This window comes from Panthera tigris, chromosome A1 (genome assembly GCF_018350195.1).
Source record: "Panthera tigris isolate Pti1 chromosome A1, P.tigris_Pti1_mat1.1, whole genome shotgun sequence".
Classification (NCBI taxonomy): domain Eukaryota; kingdom Metazoa; phylum Chordata; class Mammalia; order Carnivora; family Felidae; genus Panthera; species Panthera tigris.
The window spans coordinates 5,712,983-5,733,901 of NC_056660.1; the positions used below are offsets into that span (position 1 = coordinate 5,712,983).

The 20,919-nt window shown below is 40.2% G+C and overlaps 1 protein-coding gene and 1 long non-coding RNA gene across 9 annotated transcripts in view; one reads left to right on the forward strand and one right to left on the reverse strand.

The window, feature by feature from the left end:
- Positions 1-3,635: 3,635 nt before the first annotated feature.
- Positions 3,636-20,919, reverse strand: part of LOC102958974 (phospholipid-transporting ATPase IB-like) — a 220,089-nt gene continuing 202,805 nt past the window's right edge. For 6 of the 8 annotated variants that reach the window (XM_042985568.1, XM_042985522.1, XM_042985888.1 and 3 more), the window contains 3 exons: positions 20,202-20,300; positions 9,365-9,453; positions 3,636-4,031 (listed from right to left, as the gene is read on the reverse strand). In XM_042985568.1, the coding sequence (XP_042841502.1) occupies positions 3,931-4,031; positions 9,365-9,453; positions 20,202-20,300 (289 nt within the window). In that variant the 3' untranslated portion in view covers positions 3,636-3,930. The other 2 variants (XM_042985767.1, XM_042985836.1) reach the window with 2 other exon arrangements.
- Positions 7,163-9,404, forward strand: LOC122238591. Its single transcript, XR_006217579.1, has 3 exons — positions 7,163-7,705; positions 7,881-7,940; positions 9,320-9,404. It is a non-coding gene; the product is annotated as an uncharacterized LOC122238591 (long non-coding RNA).

Consider the following 20,919-nt stretch of genomic DNA (forward strand, 5'->3'; position numbering starts at 1 on the left):
GTTAAGCATAGCCATGGGTTGGCTATGCTTCTCAGATCATGCTTGGAAAATTTCCCACCTTTATTTCTTCAGTGATTTTTTTTCTGTTACTTTCTCTATCTGCAATTCTAAAAATTGCATGTAAAACTGTTTGATATTGTCTTACAGGTAATTGCTCTTTTTCAGTTTTTGTTCAGCCTTTTTCTTTGTGTTTCAGTTTGGATAGTTTCTACTGCTGTGTTCAAGTTTATATATATATATGTATAATATATATACATATAATACATATATATATAATACATATATATATTTGATTCTGCAGTGTCTAATCTAAACTTATTCAATAAAATTTTCATATTGTATATTCTTTTCAGCTCTAGAAGTTTCATTTATTTCTTCACTTATGGTTTTAATTTCTTTCCTCATTGTGTTCATGTTATCTTGAAGTCCTCAAACATATTTGTAATAGTTATTTTAAAGTTCTTGTCTGTCAGTTCCATTACCTCTGTCAGTTCTGGGACTGCTTCCATTGACTTTTATTTTGGTTACAGATTCGGTTTTCCTGCTTTGAATATCTGTTTGAGTATTTTTGACAAGATGTTGGACATTGTTACTATTACACTAAAGTGGATCTGTTTTCTGCTCTTAGAGGGTTTATTTTTCCTTCCAGGCAGCTAAATTAACTATGGATCCCCCTAATGATTTGGATGCTTATTTTTAAGCTTTCCTAAGATCAGCTTTGTTAAAATAAGATTATGGGTCTATAGTAGTTCTTGTTCTAAGTGCTGGCTTAGCCTTACTATTAAGGTATGGCTCTGGGGTCTTTGTGGAATATCTCAAGTATTCATCAAGCCCTTTCTACCCTATTTGGTTGAATATTGAATCCTGTGGAAGTTGTAGGAATTGTTCAGCTTAAATGTCTCTGGTAGCTGTCTTTGCCATCGTCATTGAGTTCCACTCCACATATATGTAGGTGAGCATCTAGTTATTCACTCTGTGACATCCCTAAAGAAATGTCTACAGCTCTGTGTATAGCTCCTTTCTCAATAGTACTATAACCAGAAAATATCAGCTGCCTCAGCCTCCCCAAATTTTTAGCTTAGTTTCCCCAGTTCACTGAGAGTACTGTGCTTTGCTTGGGTACTAGTTTCCTGTACCTTGGTCTGGAAAATGCCTCTAGGAAGAAAGCCTGGGAAATAGTATGGCTTTTAATTCCTTTCTCTTAGGGATTATATCCCTATGCTGCCCTTTGTCCAATGTCTGAAAATATTTTTCTCATATATTTTTCCAGTTTTCTAATGGTTTTAAGTAGGAAGGCTTGTCTAGTACATTATGATTGGACATAGAATTACCCTGTATTATTTTTAAAAATAGCTTTATTGAGATTTAAATCACCAATTCATCCATTTAAAGTATAGGATTCAATGGTTTTTTAATATATTCATTTTAACATGGGCAACTATTACTGCAGTCAATTTTAGAACATGCTCATCACCTCAAAAAGAAACCCTGTACCTTTTTGATATTAACCCTTTCCCCTTCATCTTCCCACCGGCACGAAGCAACTACTAATCTCCTTTATATATCTATAGTTTTGCTTATGAACTTCCCAATGGAATATTATATGTGGCCTTTTATGATTGGCTTTTGGTTTTTTACTTAGCATAATGTTTTTAAAGTTTATCCATGTTATGCATATATTAGTATTTCATTACTTGTTATGGTCAGATAATATTCCATTGTACGGACATACCACATTTCGTTTATCCATTCATGGGTAACTTTTTGAGATATTAATTAGATTTTTCTCCCCATGTTTTTCTTGTTGTCTCCATTCAAACAGTTATCAGGCTTTTTGGATTATTTCTTCAGAGGAGTCCTTTGATAGGATAGAAAATAAAGGTTCCACCTTTAAAAATTCTGGTTTTTGCTTTTAAAGACTCACTAAATAGAATGGGTGTGAGAAAGGGGACTTTGGACTACAGGAGGAATTTGAAAGCTATCTGTTCATTCCCTCAGCGTGCCCTGGAATGATAATGTGTTCCAGGAGAGGAATGTCTTTGCTGGTGATGTTAGACCACATGTGCAATATTGTGATTTATAAGAAGTATGTATTTGGTCAAGATGGTCATCTGAATGACCAACATACATTTCTCATATATATTTATTTGGTCTTTGTCCATGGTTCCTGGCCCATAGCAACCAAAACCCTTGGGATCCCCTGAGTGATAAGAGCAATGAGAACTTCTTTTGTTTTATTATTCAGTGTCTTGTCATCAGTTCCTGAAAATGCTTTGGACCCTTAGAGGCGAGATGCTGTCTTTTTATTCCTAATCAATCCCTTTCTATCACAATTGGGTTTATGTTAATGAAGTTACTTTTAGAAAGCACCTAAGGATGGGGCCTGGTTGCCAGGGGAACCAACAATAAATAGAGGGTTGGAACTTTGAGTCTCACCTACCGCTTTCTGAGGAGGGGGAAGGAGTGGAGTTGAATCAGTTACCAATGGCCAGTAATTTAATCAATCATGCCTTCATGTAATGAAGCCTCCATATAAACCCCAATGAAAGGTTTCGGAGAACTTCTGGGCTGGTGAACCAGAATGTTTCCATGTGTTAACATGCTGGGCCCAAACTCCACTGAGACAGAAACTGCTTTGTTTGGGACCTTGCCCTGTGTATTTCTTCATCTGGCTCTTGAATCATATTCTTTCATATTATTTAATATCCTTTGTAATAAATTGGTAATCTAATGAGTAGATGGGTATTCTGAGTTCTATGAGCTGCTCTAGCTAATTAATTGAACCCAAGAAGGGTGTCATGGGAACCTTTGATTCATAACCAGTTGGTTAGAAGCACGGGTGATATTCTGGACTTGGGATTGGCATCTGAAGTGTGTATGTGTAGGGAGGGGCAGTCTTGTGGGGCCGAGTCCTTAACTTGTGGGATCTGATGCCATCTTCCAGGTAGATAGTGTCAGAATTGAGTTGAATTGTAGGACACCTGGCTGGTATCTGAGAATTCTTTGGATGTATAGGGAAAAAAGCTCTCCCACATCTCAGAATTAGGACCCAGAATCATTAACAGGCGTGGGATTTCCAGCCTCCTCAAGGGTTTCAGTTTCCCATACTTGGCTCAAAAGCCTCATAAAGTGACCAAAATAAACCATTTGTTTTAGTGGTGACCTGCGTGGGAAGACGACAGAAGAACAGAGGGGTGTCCCGATGCTGTGCACTGTATGAAACCCTGGAAAGTTGGTAGACGCCTGAGGCACAGTCCCAAGAATGATTGTGGTTGAATTTCCTACTAAGTCCTAATGCAATGGACATTACATTCAGTGTACAGAAAATGGGATATGTTGATTCCTGCACACTGATTTTGAAGCCTGAGATTAGGGTATTTTCCACCTGTTTGAATTCATTGAAATCAAGAGTACCGTGCAGATATTGTACAAGTAAAATATGATTCGAAGTGACAGGACATCCTACTTAGAAAAATACTTTATATTCTGCCTTTGTAGGCTCCGCCTTAGTCTGTGAGTTTTCAAAGTACAGAGTTTGTGGGTGACTCGTTTGCAGTTAAGTAAGGGAGGCTTATTCATCATGACATTCTTTACCTTTTCTCCCAAAACAACTTATACCAGAGCTTAAGTTTTGGTGAAACAGAATGCTTTTAATTTTATACTTCAGACTGAACTGATTATCTCACAACCACAAAAAAGTAAACAAGTTAGGTGAAACATTGAACGCAAATTTTAAAAAAAGCAAATAGGCTTCCCCCATTATTTGTATCCAAGGATTGTGACTCCGTCGATACATAAATAACAAATTGGCCAGAGCCACAAGAAATGAGCATTTGGGGGCGTTGGCACGTTCCACAGTCTCGGGGAAGGACATGAGAACACAGGATGTGGTCCAAACCTCACTCGTAGCTGGACTCAGAAGAGATCGGACTATAAGCTCTTACTGGTTTTGATTTTAGTAGCGTCATAAGAACGGACGAGTTCTTCCTGAGTAATCACACCTTGTTCTAGCTGAGAAAATGCGTACCCACCTGAAAGAGTAAAGCACAGAGGAATCTGTTAGGAGCACTAACAGGGAACATTCTGTTGACAGAAAGCAAGACTCCTACCAGACTGGGCCTCATCGGCCACATCAGCCAGGCCCATGACGGAGGCGGGAAAAGTGGTGAGGTGATGAGGGATGGTAATGGAGCGGCTTGCAAATTTGGCTGTGTTAACATACCCACTCCTGGGGCCACAAGTGAAAGAAGGAAAGTGATTTATGTCCATGTGGCACTGGATTAACTGAAATCGCTCCTGCGTGGAAGGAAAGACAGGTGGTCCCAGCCTTCCCTGCACAGTGTAATCGCCTGGGAGCTGGTGAAATCCCAGGATCCGGCACCGACACCAGACCAGTGCTTCTCAAGTGTGCACCAGAATTCCCGTGGTGGCCACTGGCCCCACGTCCAGAGCGTCTGGTTTCACGAGTCTGCCGCGGGGCTCGAGAACTGATCATTCTGACAACTGCCCAGCTGAAGTGCCTGCCGCAGGCCTAAGTGCCAGGCATGGAGCATCACCGTTTGGGCCGATTTAACCACAAGCTGTGGGTGGACACTGTTATCAGTAGCTTCCAACCCCTGGGGGTTTCCTTCCTCCTCTTTCCTTCCTCCTCTTTCCTTCCCGCTCGAACTCCATCACAACCTCAAGGTGGAAGTTTGCCCTTTTTTTTTTTTTTTCTCTTTTCCCGTTTTTATTCTTGACCTGAGCCTTCCAGAGAGCAGGAGGATCTGAAAAGAATACTTCAGATTTGGCCTGAAAGTATATTTCTGCTTGCTTCTGACAAGACTCGTATACAGAGAGGACCTTTGTGAGCTGAAGTGGCCGCATCACCCCATTCAAAGCTCCGGGTGGTGTTTTAGAATTTTCTTTTGTACGCTAGTGATCTGTTGTGATTTTTTTGACTCATTCTAAACATTTAAACCTAATTTTCCTAAAAAGGTCCCCCAAACTATATAAAGATCTGGCCTCAGAGAAGCAGGATCTGCTGCTACACCAGAGTTAAATGGTGTCTTTTTGGAAACTGGGCCTGGTTTTCCTTTCAGCAGTGTTCCCAGGGAGGGGTGAGGGCTGAAGAGGGACAGCAGGGACCATGACCCTCCACCTGCCCAGCCCGCACCCCTCAGCCTGACAGAGATGCGCCATCAGGTCAGCGGCTCAGTCTGACGAACCTTTACCTTCTGTTTGCATCCAAACGGGGAGGTCAGAGGAAGCCTCCAGCTCTTGGCCTCTCCCACTTTTGTCCGTCCTGACAGACGGAAAGTAACAATGGGGCCCTGGGCAAAGCCCTGGATGGACCCCACTCCTGAGCTTCCCCTGGCTGGCTTCCCAGTGCACCTGCTTCCTAGATGCTCAGCCACAGCCAGAGTCCAAGGATAGAGGGAGGGACGTAGAGGTGAAGGGTGAGGGAATATTTCAAGCAGCCAGAATCCAGGGGATGAGGGATAGAGGACGGGTGGGTAGGGGGGAAGCATGAGGGAATTTTCAAGTCATTTTTTTCTTCACCTGGTAAAATGTTTAGCAGATTTCAGAATCGACCATGTGATTTCTCATTATTTTGGCATAATTGTCTTGTTTAATGCACTTCATTAGAAATTGAGGAGTCTGATCAAATCTTAAAGCCAGAATTTTCTGGCTCAAGAAAGAGTTGTTAATTGCAATTAACAAAGAACTTCCCCTTCTATTTCTTATTTGAGGAGCTCAGAGCACTTTACAAATTCAAGCTAATATTTTGGTGTACAGCAGAAAAATATACAGGACCCCCAAACCCACAAACTGCCTGAGGGACTTCAAGCAATAAAAGATAATGTTGCAGAAAAAACACCTCAGAAGCTCTTATAATCCTGTAAGATTTCTAACCTTTCAATAACATTCTCTGTTTTAATATTTTTAAAAAGTGGGTCATGAAAATACAATGTTTTTAAAAGTAACTGAAATATGTTTTCCTGTTTCTCATATACATTCAGTCAGTGATATTTTCAGGACATTCATATTGGTTTTGTAGTGGTTTTAGGACAGTGTGATTACTGCGTAAAACACTTACCCGTCTGTTTGAGTCCAGATACACGTGTCCGTTGACACTCCACGCTACCTATCATGACCCCAGTAGCATGAAATGCCAAAAAGGTAGAGACAGTGCAGCTCAGGGACGGTAACTAATATGCCTAGAGTCCCACAGCCAGTCACAAGGCAGAACTGGGATGTAGCTGCCCATCTGTCTGGTTTCCGTGTCTCTTCTCTGGAGCTCGACAATGTGGCACTTTGGAGTGAGACAGACTGAGGCTCCAATCTGGCTTCTACCCGTTTCTAGAGATAGAATCTAAGGCAAGGGACAAATTTGCCGAACCGTTTCCTTCTCTGCAAAACGAGGATCCATCCAGTTAACCTGCCATTCAACAAGGATTTAATAACTGTCTCCACATGGTGGCTCCACATATTCAGTGCAGTGAAGCCCGAGCATTTAACAGTGGCCCAAATCACAGTTTTATATCCATAAATATGGGCTCCATTTTGGCCATATTGATAGTTGACGTCGGACAGATGGAAGAAGGAATGGCTATTTGTTGGTACGTATGATTCTGCTTGGAGACTCTTCATTAGTCAATTAGTTCATTCATTCAATGAGATTTGTATAGTGTGTCTACTATGTACATGCATTCTTGGAATGAATTAGTAAAGCAAAAATCCTTGTTATGGAGCTTACCTTCTAGCAATAGAGATACATAAATAAGTACATAATAAGCGCATAACATAAAGTTAATCATATGGTGCCCAAGAATGTACTAAAGAGCTGTGAACAACAGAAAAAGTACTTGGACAAAAACTTGAAGGAAGTGAGAGAATGAGTGACACGGATAACATGAGGGATTTGCTTTCTAGGCATAAGTGTTGGCCAGTTCAAAGGCCCTGAGGCGAGAGCATTCCTGATACGTTGTGAGAAGAGCACAGAGGATGGAGGGGAATGAAGGAGGAAGAAGATTAGATGACACTAGGAAAGTAGCAGGGTCCAGACCAAGTAGGTCTTTTTTGACGTTGAATCTGATAGCCACTGCGGGATTTCAAGCAGCAAACTGATGTGCTTGTGCTGACGTCATTTTAAATGCATCACTTCGGCTACCGTGTAAGAGTCACGGGTAGGAGCAGGAGATGGGTTAAGAGGTTGTTGAGGTAGTGCCGGTGGGTGATGGCGGTCCAGACCCGGGTGCCAGCGGGGGTGTGCGTGGCCAGCGGTCGGTCTCTGAGCACAGTGTGACGGCAGAGCCATCTACTACGTTAGAGGAATTAAGAACGTCTGAAAGGATCGTGGCCCGAACAGTCGGAAGCGTGCGGTGTCTTCAAGCGAAGGCGGCAGATGGGGCCGGCTAGGGGGGAGAGGAAGCCAGGGGCGGTTTTGGACATCACTGGTGGCCTCGACTGGAGGCGTGCCAGTGGCGTGGCAGGAGCGCAGGCTTACTGGAGCGGGTTCAAGAGAGACTGGGAGGAGGGGATTTGGAGACCCCGGGGACAAACGATGTGATCCGGAGCCGTTGCTGCAAAGGAGCGCGACGGAATGAGGCGCACTCTAATGGGTCACGTGGGGTCCAGAGGAGGTTCTGCTTTGTGAGACCACCTTTTGGAGGCTGGTGGGAACGATCTAATAGAGGAGCGTGGGAAAGCGGTGACGTAGAAGGTAGATGAAGGAGCGGCCGGAGCGAGGCGCTTGGGCGTGCAGGAGCAAAGGGAGTCAGAGGCAGGCGCACGGGAGGGAGAGCCAGTCTGCGCAAACAGGCGGGAAGGCAGGGCACGTGGCAGGTGAGGTGGTGGCGGGAACCCCTGCAGGTTCATTTCCGGTGCGTTTTTCTCAGCGATGGAGAAATCAAGGCCATCAGTTGGGAAAGAGGATGCGAGGGATGTCACCCAAATTTGTAAGACATCTGCCATCCTTTGTTTTCTTGTCCTCGTTCATTTTTTTCTTTTTCTTTTTTTTTTTTGCCTTTGGTTCCCTTTCAACTGCTGTTTCCTAAGTGTCCCTAGGGTGAGGGGAAGGCAAAGTGGTGGGCACAGGACAGGAAGAGGAAGCAATGCATGTGTGTGCAAAAGCCAAATAGCAGTCAATCCAGAGACACACAAATCTGTGATATAAAAAATAGACAATAAGGGGCACATGGGTGGCTCGGTCTGATAAGCGTCCAGCTCTTGGTTTCGGCTCAGGTCGTGATCTCTCACTTCGTGGGATCGAGTCCCACGTCAGGCTCAGTGCTGATAGTGCAGAGTCTGCTTGGGATTCTCTCTCTGCCCCTACACTGCGGATGTTCTCTTTCTCTATGTCTCTCTCTCTCTCTCTCTCTCTCAAAATAAACAAGCTTTAAAAAATAGACAATAGAATTTTAAAATCCTACAACTTTCAACAAATACGTTGGTCAGAAAGGAGGGGACAGTTAGTCTCCACAAACACCACATGTTCCTTTATGGGTATCACCTTTTGGTTTGACTCGTTCTCAGGATCGTACTCAGCACTCACATTACCAGACATGAGTCACATGGGACCTAAACATTTCATCTAGGCACTTCTTGGACACATTTCTTTTTGAAGGAAGGGAAAATGAAATAACTTTTAAAGAATTCATGCCCAATGTGGGCTGTGTTAACATCACACCCCCAATAAGGGTATGTAAGTTTTCTAAGGGTATAAATTATTTGGAGCCAGGTACCACTTTTCCATTTAAAATGGTAGGCTGGGAATCCGTCAGAAGGTCTTGAAAACGTGAGGATGTTAGATTTAAGGATGTTATCATTGGGAGGCCAGGAATTACTCTTTCAGACCACACTTGCTTTAGGCCAAGCACATTAATTTCATGAATCCAATGGAGCCCTCCTTCCGTATGAGAACTACCTTACCTTTTAAAACATATGTAATACTACAGGTAGTTTCCTTTTTCAAAAAAATTGTGGTAAAATACATGTAACGTAACACTTACCGTCTTAATGAGGGTTAAGTGTACAATCCAGGGGCAGTAAGTACATTCACAGTGCTGTGGAACCATCACCAGCATCTGTCTACGGACCTCTTTCCACCTTCCCAAACTGCAACTCCATACCCATTAAACACTGAGTCCCCATTCTCCCATCCCCGGGCCCCCGTTAACCCCCAGTCTCCTTTCTGTCTCTATGGGTTTGAGGACTCTCAGCACCTCATAGCAGTGGGGCCATACGGTACTTGTCTTTTTGGGTCTGGCTCCTTGCACTTGGCATAATCTCATCGAGAAGCACCTAACGTTGAATTACTCCTCCTCCTCGTCCGTAGGTGGAGTCTCAGCTTTGCGGCCTGCTTCACGGCACCGATACTCACGTGGGGCGCTTCGATCAACAGATTCATCCTGGAAGACCACCTTGTGCAGCTGGCTGGACAGAGGCAGCTGGAGGTGTTCTGTCTTCACGCTGTGAATAAACCAATCATAACCTGGCTTTAGTTCATCGGAAAATGAAACAGAACAAAACAAAACAAGTGACGAGGTGAAAGAAAAGAGTCTTCCTCACGTTTCAGAGGGTGTTCATATAGTTCAACTGAAGTTGAAAATTAATACTATCCACACACTCAACAAGGTGCTTCTTCTAAAATAGGGTTGTGCTTGTGAACGTTTCTTTATTATACAGCTCTCCCAACTGTCCTTCACCGGTAGTTGAACTGAACGACCAATGTCTGGTCCGTCTTCTGGCCTCCCAGAGCACCTTAGAGATTTTATAATGTGTATTTTAAAAATCTTTGTCTCAACTTCCTGTTCTAATGGCAAGGCCATAACTTACGCTGGGTCAAGACTCTGAACCATGTCTATCGGGAAGGGTCAACTCTAGCAAAAGAGCTACCTTCTCCGGTTCCCAAGGCTTATTGTGACACTACACCGGAAGCCCAAGTTCAATACTTTCTAAATTCCACAGAGTGGGTAAACATAGCCACATAATTAGAGAAGTCCATGGTTTTTTCTTTTTTTTTTTTTTTTTCCCTCTACAAGCTGAAAGATGGGGTTAAAAAAAATACCCAGGCGGCCTAACCTAATCTGCTTTCTCACTCCTAAGATGTCACTAGGCCATAGTGGGGCCTTCTGCTGTTTTGGGATTTCCCATGTATCCTGACATTTGCAGGGACTTGAGGGGCTCACACCCCGCGTGATAAACTGTAGCTGCTTTCGACAGCCGTAAGGGCGCTCCGATACCGTGTCCTCCTGCGGGAAGAGGGTCTTCCCTAGAGCCAGCTTCCCCTTCGTGACTCAGAGGAAGGTTTCGAGGGATGCCTGAAGAAGCAGCTCCTGGGGCGGTGCGGCTCAAAGGTTATTGCACGACAGGGGTGGCCTTTGGAATAGTTGACTACTGGCTTCCCCCTCTGAATTCCCCTCTAGAATGAAGGTTACCCACTGATAATGTCCTGAACCAGATTTTTGTTTAACTTAAAAAAAAAATAGGATTTTACTTTTGCTCATATATCTAGGAGCTGAAGAGCATTTGGCTCTGGGCTTTCCAGAATCCATTTACTCATTTGCATTCCCTCCTCTCCCTCTCTCTCCTCTCTCTCCTTCCCTCCCTTTTCCTTTCCCTCTCTGTCTATGCTAAATTTGACACAGATAAAACATTTACACGGTTAAAAATTGGAAGAGAAAATATGAAAAGTAGAGAATAAACATTGTTTTCCTTTCCCCATCTTCCTGGTTCCTCACTGGTAATCTGTTCTTTACTGGTAATCGCTCGAAGTGCTTTCTTAGCTAATTTTGCAGAGGTGCTTTCTAAGAAAAAGTGCTCATATATTATCATCCCTGCCCTTTGCACTAAAGGTTGCATATTGTACGCGGCGTCTGACATTGACTTTTTCGGCTAATACATCCTGGAATCGTTTGCATCTCAGTATCCAGGGAGCTCCCTAACTCCTTTTCACAGCTAGAGAGTATGTTAGCATGACAACGTGCCACAGGTATGGTTGTTCCTAAGTGTTTGCTGTTCCAAATACTGTGGTGGTCCCTACCACTGGGACCTATGTGAGTATTTTGAGGATGGGAGGGAATGGTATGTTCCCAGAAATGGAATTACCGGGTCAAAGGCCATGTGCAATTATATTTCTGATAGATATTGCCAAAGTAACTGCCATAATTCTTTACTTTCCCATACTTTCACTAACCAAGGGTGGCCAATGATGATGGATGAAAAATATCCTTCCTGTGTACTTAGGATTTTCATTTCTTATTATGAGTAAAGTTGAGAATATTTTATTGAGATTAAGAATCTTTAGTATTTCCTTTTATTTCCTTTTCTGTGAACTGTACTTTGCTTATTTTTCTATTGCTTGGGGGTGGTTGATCTTACTGATTTCTAGAAACAATTTATCTATTGGGGAGGTTAGCCCTATGTTATGTGAGCTTTCTTTTTGCACATTTATATCGTGTTTATCGTTTTGGTTTGGTTTCTTACTGAGATTGATTTTGCATGTGATAGAATGCACAGATCTTAAAAGTACAGTGTAATGAATTTTAACAAAGGTATTTACCTAGGTATCAATCTCCCAGATCTATTTTTTATATCAGTACTATACTGTTTTGATTGCTATAGCAATATATATTAGCTTTAGAAGAGAATGTAATATAGTGTAATAGCTTTGTAATATAGTTTGAAATCAAAAAGTGTGATGCCTCCAGCTTTGTTCTTTCCCAAGATTGCTTTGGTTATGTGGGGTTTCGTGCAAAGTTTAGGATTTTTTTTCTATTTATTTTTTATTTTTTTCTGTTACAACATCATTAGAATTTTGATAGGGAGTGCATTCAGTCTATAGATGACATTGGGTAGTATGCACATTTTAATGTTAACTCTTCTGATCCATGAATGCAAGATATCTTTCCATTTATTTGTGCCCTCTTTAATTTCTTTCATCAGTGTGTTACAGCTTTTGTTATTTAGGTCTTTCACTTCCTTGGTTAAATTTTTCCTTTGTATTTTATTGTTTTTGATGCAGTTGTAAATGGGATTGTCTTCTTTATTTTCAGATAGTTTACTGTTAGTGCATAGAAATGCAGCTGATTTTTGCCTGTTGGTTTTATATCCTGCAACTTTCCTGAATTTGTTTATTCTAACAGTATTTTGGTGGATTCTTAAGGATTTTCTATCTGCAAGCTCATATCATCAGCAGATAGAGATAATTTTACCTCTTCCTTTCCAATTTGCATGCTTTTTTTTTTCTTGCCTAATTGCTCTGTCTAGGACTTTGAGTGCAGTATTGAATAGGAGTGGTGAGAGTGGGCACCTTCGCCTTTTTTTGTGATTTTAGAGGAAAAGTTTTCAACCTTTTACGATGGAGTGTGATGTTATGTGTGGGTTTGTCATATATGGCTTTTATTCTGTTGAGGTGTGTTTCTTCTATACCCAGTCTGTTGAGAGCTTTTATCATGAGAGAATGTTGAATTTTGTCAAGTACTTTCTCTGCATCTATTGAAAAACCATGATTTTTGTCTTTTATTCTATTACTGTAGTATGTCACACTTACTGATTTGTGGATGTTGAACCATTTTTGCATTCCCAGAATAAATCCCACTTGATCATGATACGTGGTCATTTTAACGTACTATTGAATTTAGGTTAGCTAGTATGTATTGAAAATTTTTGCATTTATATTCAACAGGGATATTGGCCTGTAGTTCTCTTGCAGTATCCTTACCTGGCTTTGGTATCAGGGTAATGCTGGCCTGGTAAAAGGAGTTTGGAAGTGCTCCTTCCACTTCTATTTTTTGGAAGAGTTTGAAAGGGATCGGTAAATGTTCTGTAGATTTCACCAATGAAGCCATCTAGTCCTGGACTTTTATTTGTGGGGGGTGTGTCATTACTGATTGAATTGCCTTGTTTGGGTCTATTCACATTTTCTCCATTTTTTAAAAGTGAGATATAATTGACTTATAACGTTTCATTTCAAGTGTACGACATAATGATATGTATAATCACCACAAGTCTAGTTAGCATCCATCGCCATACATAGGTACAATTGTTTTTTCTAGTGATGAGGACTTTTAAGCTCTCTCTTAGTATTTTTAAATATACAAAGTAGTAATATTAACTGTAGTCACCATGCTTTATATTACATCCCCATGACTTACTTATTTTATAACTGGAAGTTTTCACCAATTTCATTCTTCATCAATTTCACCTTACCCCATCACCACCTCTGGCAACCACCAATCTGTTCTCTGTATCTGTGAGTTTGGTGTTTTGTTTTGTTTAGATTCTACATATAAGTAGAATTTTTGTCTTTCTCTATCTGACTTATTTCATTTAACATAATGCCCTCGGGGTCCATCCGTGTTGTCACTAACAGCAGAATTTCCTTGTTTATTATAATTGAATAGTTTTCCACTATATATATACACACACATACTACATTTTCTTTATTCATCCACTGATGGGCATTTAGGTTGTTTCAATATATTGGCTATTGTAAATAATGCTATAGTGAACATGGAGGGGGGTGTGCAGATATTTCTTTAACATAGTGATTTTGTTTCCAGAAGTGGAATTTCTGAATCATATGGTATATCTAATTTTAATTTTAACTGTTTTCCATAGTGACTATACTAATTTTCATTCCCAGCAACACTGCATAAGGGTTTCCTTTTTTCCACATTCTGCTAACACTTGTTATTTCTTGCCTTTTTGATAATAGCTGTTCTAACAGCTGTGAGGTGATATATCATTGTAGTTTTGATTTGCATTTCCCTGATGATTACTGATGTTGAGCACCTTTCCATGTACCTTTGGTCATCTGTATGTCTTTGGGAAAATGTCTGTTCATATCTTCTGATAGTTTTTAATTGGATCGATCGGGGTTTTGCTATTGAGTTGTATGAGTTCTTTATAGATTTTGGATATTACTCCTTTATCAGATATGATTTGCAAATATTTTCTCCCATTCTGTAGATTGCCTTTTCATTTTGTTGATGGTTTCCTTTGCTGTACAGAAGCTTTCTCGTTTGATATAGTCCTACTTGTTTATTTTTGTTATTGTTGCCTTTGTTTTTGGGGTCAAATCAAAAAAATCACTAAGACCATTCAAGGAGCATACCTTCTGTGTTTTATTCTAAGAGTTTTAGAGTTTTAGGTCTTACATTCAATCTTTAATCCATTTTGAGTTAGTTTTTGTGTATGGTGCAGATAGTGGTCCAGTTTCATTCTTTTGCATGTTATTGTTGTTTTCCCAACACGTTTATTGAAGATAAACGTTGTATATTTTTGGTGCTTATGTTGTAAACTAACTGACCACATATGTATGGGGTATTTCTAGATACAAATTTCTAGATACAAATTTTTGGATTGTTTGTTCTAATTCTGTGAAAAATGCCATTGGAATTTTGCTAAGGATTGCCTTGAATCTGTAGTTTGCTTTAAGTAGTGTGCACATTTTAACAATATTCTTCTAATCCATAACCATAGAATATTTTTCCATTTGCTGGTGTCATCTTCAGTTTCTTTCATCAGTGTCTTAGAGTTTTCGGTTTGTAGTTTCTGTGTCTCCCTCTCTCTCTGCCACTCCCCTGCTCATGCTCTGTCTCTCTTTCTCTCTCTCAAAAGTAAATAAACACTGAAAAAATTAAAAAAAAAAAAAGGAACACAACTGGTTTTTGTATATTGATTTTGTACCCTGTGATACAGATTACTGAATTTGCTTATTCCAGCAGGTTTTTTGATGGAGTGTTTAAGGTTTTCTGTATATAATATCATGTCACCTGCATATAGTGACAATTTTACTTCTTCCTTTCCAATTTGAATGAACTCCCTCCCCCACTTTTGTTTTGCTTCATTGCTCTGGTTAGGACGTACAATATTATATTGAATAAAAGTGGCAAGAGTGGGCTTCCTTATCATGTTCCTGATCTTGGAGGAAATGGTTTCAGTTTTTCACTGTTGATTATGATGTTAGCTGTGAACTTGTTATATGTTGAGACCTTGTCATATGTTGTCATAGCTGTGGCCTTTATTAAGGTACATCCCTCTGTACCCAGTTTGTTGAGAGTTTTTATCATGAAAGGATGTTGAATTTCATAAAGTGCTTTCTCTATATCTCTTAAGGTAATCATGATTTTTATCCTTCATTTTGTTAATGTGGTGTATCTCACTGATTAATTTGTGGATGTTGAGCCAACATGTTATTGTTGAATTTGGTTTGCTAATATTTTGTTGAGGATTTTGTGTGTATGTTCATCAGGGATCTTGGCCTATAATTTTTGCTTCTTGTACTGTCCTTCTCTGGTTTGGTATCAGGGTAAGTGCTGATCTTGTAAAATGAGTTTAGAAGTGTTCTCTTTTCTTCTATTTTTTGGATGAGTTTGATAAGGATTAGTATTAATTCTTCTTTAAATGTTGGGTAGAATTTACCAGTGAAACCTGGTCGTGGACTTTTGTTTATTGGGAGGTCTTTGATTACTGATTCAATTTTCTTACTGGTAATTGGTTTGCTCATATTTTCTATTTCTTCATGATTCATCTTGGTAGACTGTGTTTGTTTCTAAGAATGTATCCATTTCTTCCAGGTTGTCCAATTGTTGGTGTATAATTGTTCATAGTAGTGTTTTATGGTCCTCTGTATATCTGTGGGATCAATTGTAATGTCTGTCTTGTCTTTTTTTTTTATTTATTTTTTTTCAATACGACCTTAACTTTAAAAAGCCTCAGGGTACAAACACAATAAAGTCATTCATTAAAATATTTAAAACTGATGGCAACATAATAACAGTTGTATTCCATACTGCTTTTTCGTCTTGGCAGGGCAACTAATAAGACAGGGTTTGGGTTTTTTTTTTTCTTTCTCAAATTTTTATTTAAATTCCAGTTAGTTAACATACAGTGTAATGTTAGTTTCAGGTGTAGAATTTCTGATTTATTTGAGTTTTCTTTTTCTCTTCATGAGTCTAACCAAAAGTTTGTCTATTTTTTGAAAAACACAGTAGTTAATTGATCTTTTCTATTGTGTTTTTGCTCTATTTCATTTATTTCTGCTCTGCTCTTTGTTATTTCCTTCCTTCTGCTAACTTTAGGCTTAGTTCTTCTTTTTCTAGTTCCTTAAAGGGTATCATTAGATTGTTTATTTGAGATGTCTTTTGTATCTTAATGTTGGCATTTATTGCAATGAACTTCCCTCTATAGAGCTGCCTTTGCTGCATCGCCTAAGTTTTGGTATGTTGTCTTCCCATTTTCATTTGTTTCCAGACATATTTTTATTTCTTTTTTGACCATTGGTTGTTCAATAATATATTGTTTAATCTCTACAAACTGTGAATTTTCCAGTTTTCTTCTTGTAATTGATTTCCAGTTTCATAGCATTGTGGCTGGAAAAGGTGTTTGATATGATTTTAGTCTTCTTAAATATCTTAAGACTTGTTTGGGGGCTGAACATATGATCTGTCTCGGAGATTGTTCCATGTGCCTTTGAGAAGAATGTATATACTTTTGCTCTGAGATGGAATGTTCTATGTGTATCTGTTACGTCCATCATCTAACAAGACATTTAAGGTCAATGTTTCCTTGTTGATGTTCTGTCTAGGAGATCTATCCATTAATGAAGGTGGGGTATTAGAGTCCCCTGCTATTATTGTATTGCTGTCTATTTCTTCTTTTGGGTTTGTTAATATTTGCTTTATATATTTAGTATTCTTATGCTGGGTGCATAAATATTTACACGTATTATATCCTTTTGTTGGATTAACCCTTTTTTCATTGTGTAATGCCTTTCTTTGTCGCTTGTTTTTATTTTAAAGTCTATTTTGTCTGATATAAGTATAGCTACCCTAGATTTCTTTTGGTTTCCATTTGCGTAGAATATCATTTTCTGTCCCTTTGCCTTCAGTCTCTGTGTGTCTTTACATCTGAAGTGAGTCACCTGTAGACAACATATAGATGAGTCTTGTTTTTTTTAATCCATTAAGCCATTCTATTTCTTTTAATTGGATAATCCGTTTACATTTAAAGTAATTACTCATAAGTATAGGCATACCTCAGTGGTACTGCAGGTTTGGTTCCAGACTACCATAGTAAAGCTAATATTGCAATAAACCAAGTCAGATGGATTTTTTTGTTTTCCCTGTGCTTATAAAAGTCATGTTTATACTATACTGTAGTCTTAGTGTGTCATTGCATTATGCCTTAAAAAATGTACATACCTTAATTAAAAAATAACTTACTGCTGATGACTGATTACCATCACCTGAACTTTCAAGTCATAATCACTGTTGACAGATCACCATAAAAATAGTAGTAATGAAAATGTTTGCAATACTGTGCAAAGTACCAAAATGTGACATAGAGACATGAAGTAAGCAAATGCTGTCAGAAAAGTGGTGCCGATAGACTTGTGGACCCAGGATTGCCACAAAACTTCAATTTGTAAAAAGAAAAGGTGTGGAAGAAAAGCAGTATCTGTGAAGTGCAATAAAGCAAAGCACAATAAAACATGATATGCCTATGTGTAGTTACTGCTTATTTTTGGCTCTGTTGTTTTTTGGCTGTTTTGCTTGTGTACTTATTACCATTTTGTTTGTTGTTTTGAAGGACCGTTGTCCTTCATTTCTTGCTCTCTTTTTTGTGATTTGATGGTTTTTCTGTAGTGGTATGCTTAGATGCTTTTTTCTTTATTATTTTCTTTGTGTATTTACAATAGTTCTTTGCTCTGTGGTTATCATGAGGCTTACCTAAAATGATTTGTATTTGTAACAGTCTGTTTTAACTTGGTAGCAGTTGAAGCTCAAACGCATTCTAAAGGGGTCTGCATTTTTACTTTCCCACCCCCCCTTTGTTCTGTATGTCAATTTTTTGTTGTGTTCTATTAACAAATGATTGTAATTATAGTTATTTTTTTTTTTACTACTTTTGTCTTTTAACCTTCATATTGATTTATCTATAACCTTTTCAACATTAGATTATTTTGAATTTTACTATATATTTACATTTACCAATGAGATTTATACTTTTCATGGTTTTCTGTTGATTAGTGCCCTATTGTTTCAGCTAAAGAAGTCCCTCTAACATGTCTTGTAAGGCCAGGCCCGTGGTGATAAACTCCTTTCTCTTTTGTTTCGAAAACTCTTTATCTCTCCTTCAGTTCCAGCTTTGTCCAACAGTATTCTCGGTTGGTAGCTGTTTTCCCTTCAGCACTTTGAATATAGCATGCTACCCCCTCTCGGACAATAAGTTTTGTGTTGCAAAATCGGTTGATAGCATTGCCTTGTGTGTGACAAGCTTCTTTCCTTTTGTTGCTTTCAAGATTCTTTGTCTTTGATTTTTGACAGTTTCATTATAATGTATCTTGGTGAAATCTTCGGGTCATACCTGATGGGGATCTTTCCGCATCATGCACCTGGATGTGTACACATATACTTTAAAGTCTCTTGGGTAAATACCTAGAAATGGAACTGTTGGGACATGGGATAAGCTTTTCTTTAAACTGATGAGAAATGCCCAGCTGTCCAGACTGTGTTTTTCGACATCTGTACTTGTTGTTCATCCTTGCCAACGCTTGGGACCGTCACTGCTGAGTACTCACCAGGTGCCAAATATGTGGGTCTTGATTAATCACCCCATTCATTTATTTTATATTTGCCCACTTACAATTTTGCTTCTCCCTAAATAAAATCAAAAATGTGTTTGGGCCTCTTTATTCAGGTCACATCACCCGTTGCTTTTGACCCTTTCCATCTTGGTTAACAAAGTACTCCAAATATAGCAGCCATTCAGTATAGTTAAAGACTTATTCTTTGCCTTATAATTCCTGTATAAATATTCCAGATGTAGAGAAAGCCCACTTAAAACTCCAAGACAGACCAGGCTTCATGGAAGTGCCTTGAATAGAAGAAAAGGAGCGTGGCACTTTTACTCAGAAGAACACCCAGGTTATGTCAGACAATTGGAACGGATCTCTCCCTGGAGATAGTTTAGATATAGAGATAAAAAAATATTAGTACACTTTGATTCCTAGCATTTGGTCTATTCTTCTCTCAAGGCCATCGGGTCAGGACCAGTGGGAAGAAGCAGCAACTGTGGAAGCGAACACTGTAATTTGGTGTCTTCTTCCCAGGCGGTGGGAGGAAGGGAGCATTTCTAGAAGCAGCCCTGGTCTTTTTCTCTGGCGGTGCCCTCCCCTGACCTCCTGTATCCCCAGCTTCGTCTAGTGGGAAGGACTCAGAGAGAGGAGCTGCTTCCCCTGCACGTCTAAACCTTTCTGCAAGAATCTGCAGGGGAAAGTGGCAGAGATTAGCAGATTCCTTGGCCCAGCACAGGTATCTGGGTGTCTGTCCACCAACCACTAGAAGTTAAAATAAAGTCAGCATGCATAAGCTTGATGCACCATCTGTTAGAATAATAGCAAGGGAGGTTGTGAAAAGGACACACCTTTCTTTCAAAATATGTGGGGTGAAATGGAAATGTGATTTTCCAAAACGAGGCATTAAAAAAAAAAAAAACAAAACCTTTTGGTGACCAGACATGAGAAGAGAAAGCCATAAGGAGGTATCTCAAATTGGTTGTGTGTGTGTGTGTGTGTGTGTGTGTGAGAGAGAGAGTGATGGGACTGTGTGGGATGGGACTGTGTGTAGGGCACTGGAAGCCACTAAGAGGGTCTTGTCTTTCTCTGAGTGAGAGAGTGAGAGGAGAGGTCATAGGAAGGCAGAGAGCAGGGAGTGCTATGGTCTGATTTACCCTGCCAAAGCCTCCTCCCTCTGACTGCTATCTGGAAGGCCAGAAGCAGAGATACCCGGTAAGAGGCTTCTGCAATAATCCAGGAGAAAGATGATGGAGGCTGGACCTGGTCAAGATGGTGCAGGTTGTGAGTAGTGATCAAATTCTCAGGGGTTTTTTTTGTTTGTTTGTTTTGTTTTGAAGTAGGAACAGTAAGATTTTCTGACACGATGGGGGTGGGATAGGAGAAAGAGGATGTGAGAATGACTTCAGGATTTCTGGCCTGAGAAACTGGAAGAATGAAGTTGCCATCCGCTGAAAGCAAGATCTTACGGGAAGCTGGTGTGGCTGGGGGCGTGAAGTTCAAGAAGCCTGCTGACATGCACTTAATAAACTTGCGGAATCATGACCAGTATGGAAGTGCCTGGGAGGGGAAAGGTAGAAAAAGAACAAGGAGATCAGGTTTTTAACAAAAGTCAGGATAAAGGGAAGAGCCTCACCTCTTTTGAAACGCTGTTGGAAGATGAAGTTCTTGAACTCTGCCTCTTTCCATCTTACGAACTTCTTCTAGTAACGTTCTGTTGCAGGTATTTCTAATCCTGTAGCGTATGGGAAAGATAAAAAGAACACATGAGCTTTACACAGTGTAAGCAACAATTTCTCCCTCTTGGGTAGCCGGACATCCCTTGCCTACAGGCTGTACGATGAGATGCGATGCATTGTGCCCAGCCTCCGAGCGAAACCAGAGTCTTGCTTTCCCAGCAGCTACGAGGCGTTACCAGAGGGGGTGCTGCAGCCGCCCCGAACACTGCCGACTCTCCGTGCAAGTCTGTAGATCTGGGTGTGTGTCTAAGTTGCAGGGGCCGTGACTCTGGACGAGTCAATCTGCATGCATTTTAGTCAGACACTTGAAGGTTCAGAGGACTGAGACGTGATTCCGTATGACGTTTTCTACCATGGTCACTAGTTGGGAATCTTGATTCTCAAGTTTTCAGCTGTGTGCTGCCTCCGACCCTCACTTGGATCAGAGAGACCTAGGACTACCTGTGCCATTCACAGCAGTCGTAATGGCAGAGTGGATGTGTCCTGTCAGTGCTTGACCACAGGTGTGCGTTTCTGACTTGAAACCCACAAGACGGTGCTCTCCCTTTCTGTGGCAACTTGTTTTCATTAGGGTCTCTATCTGTATTCATGCTCTCATCATTCATCCACTCCAGT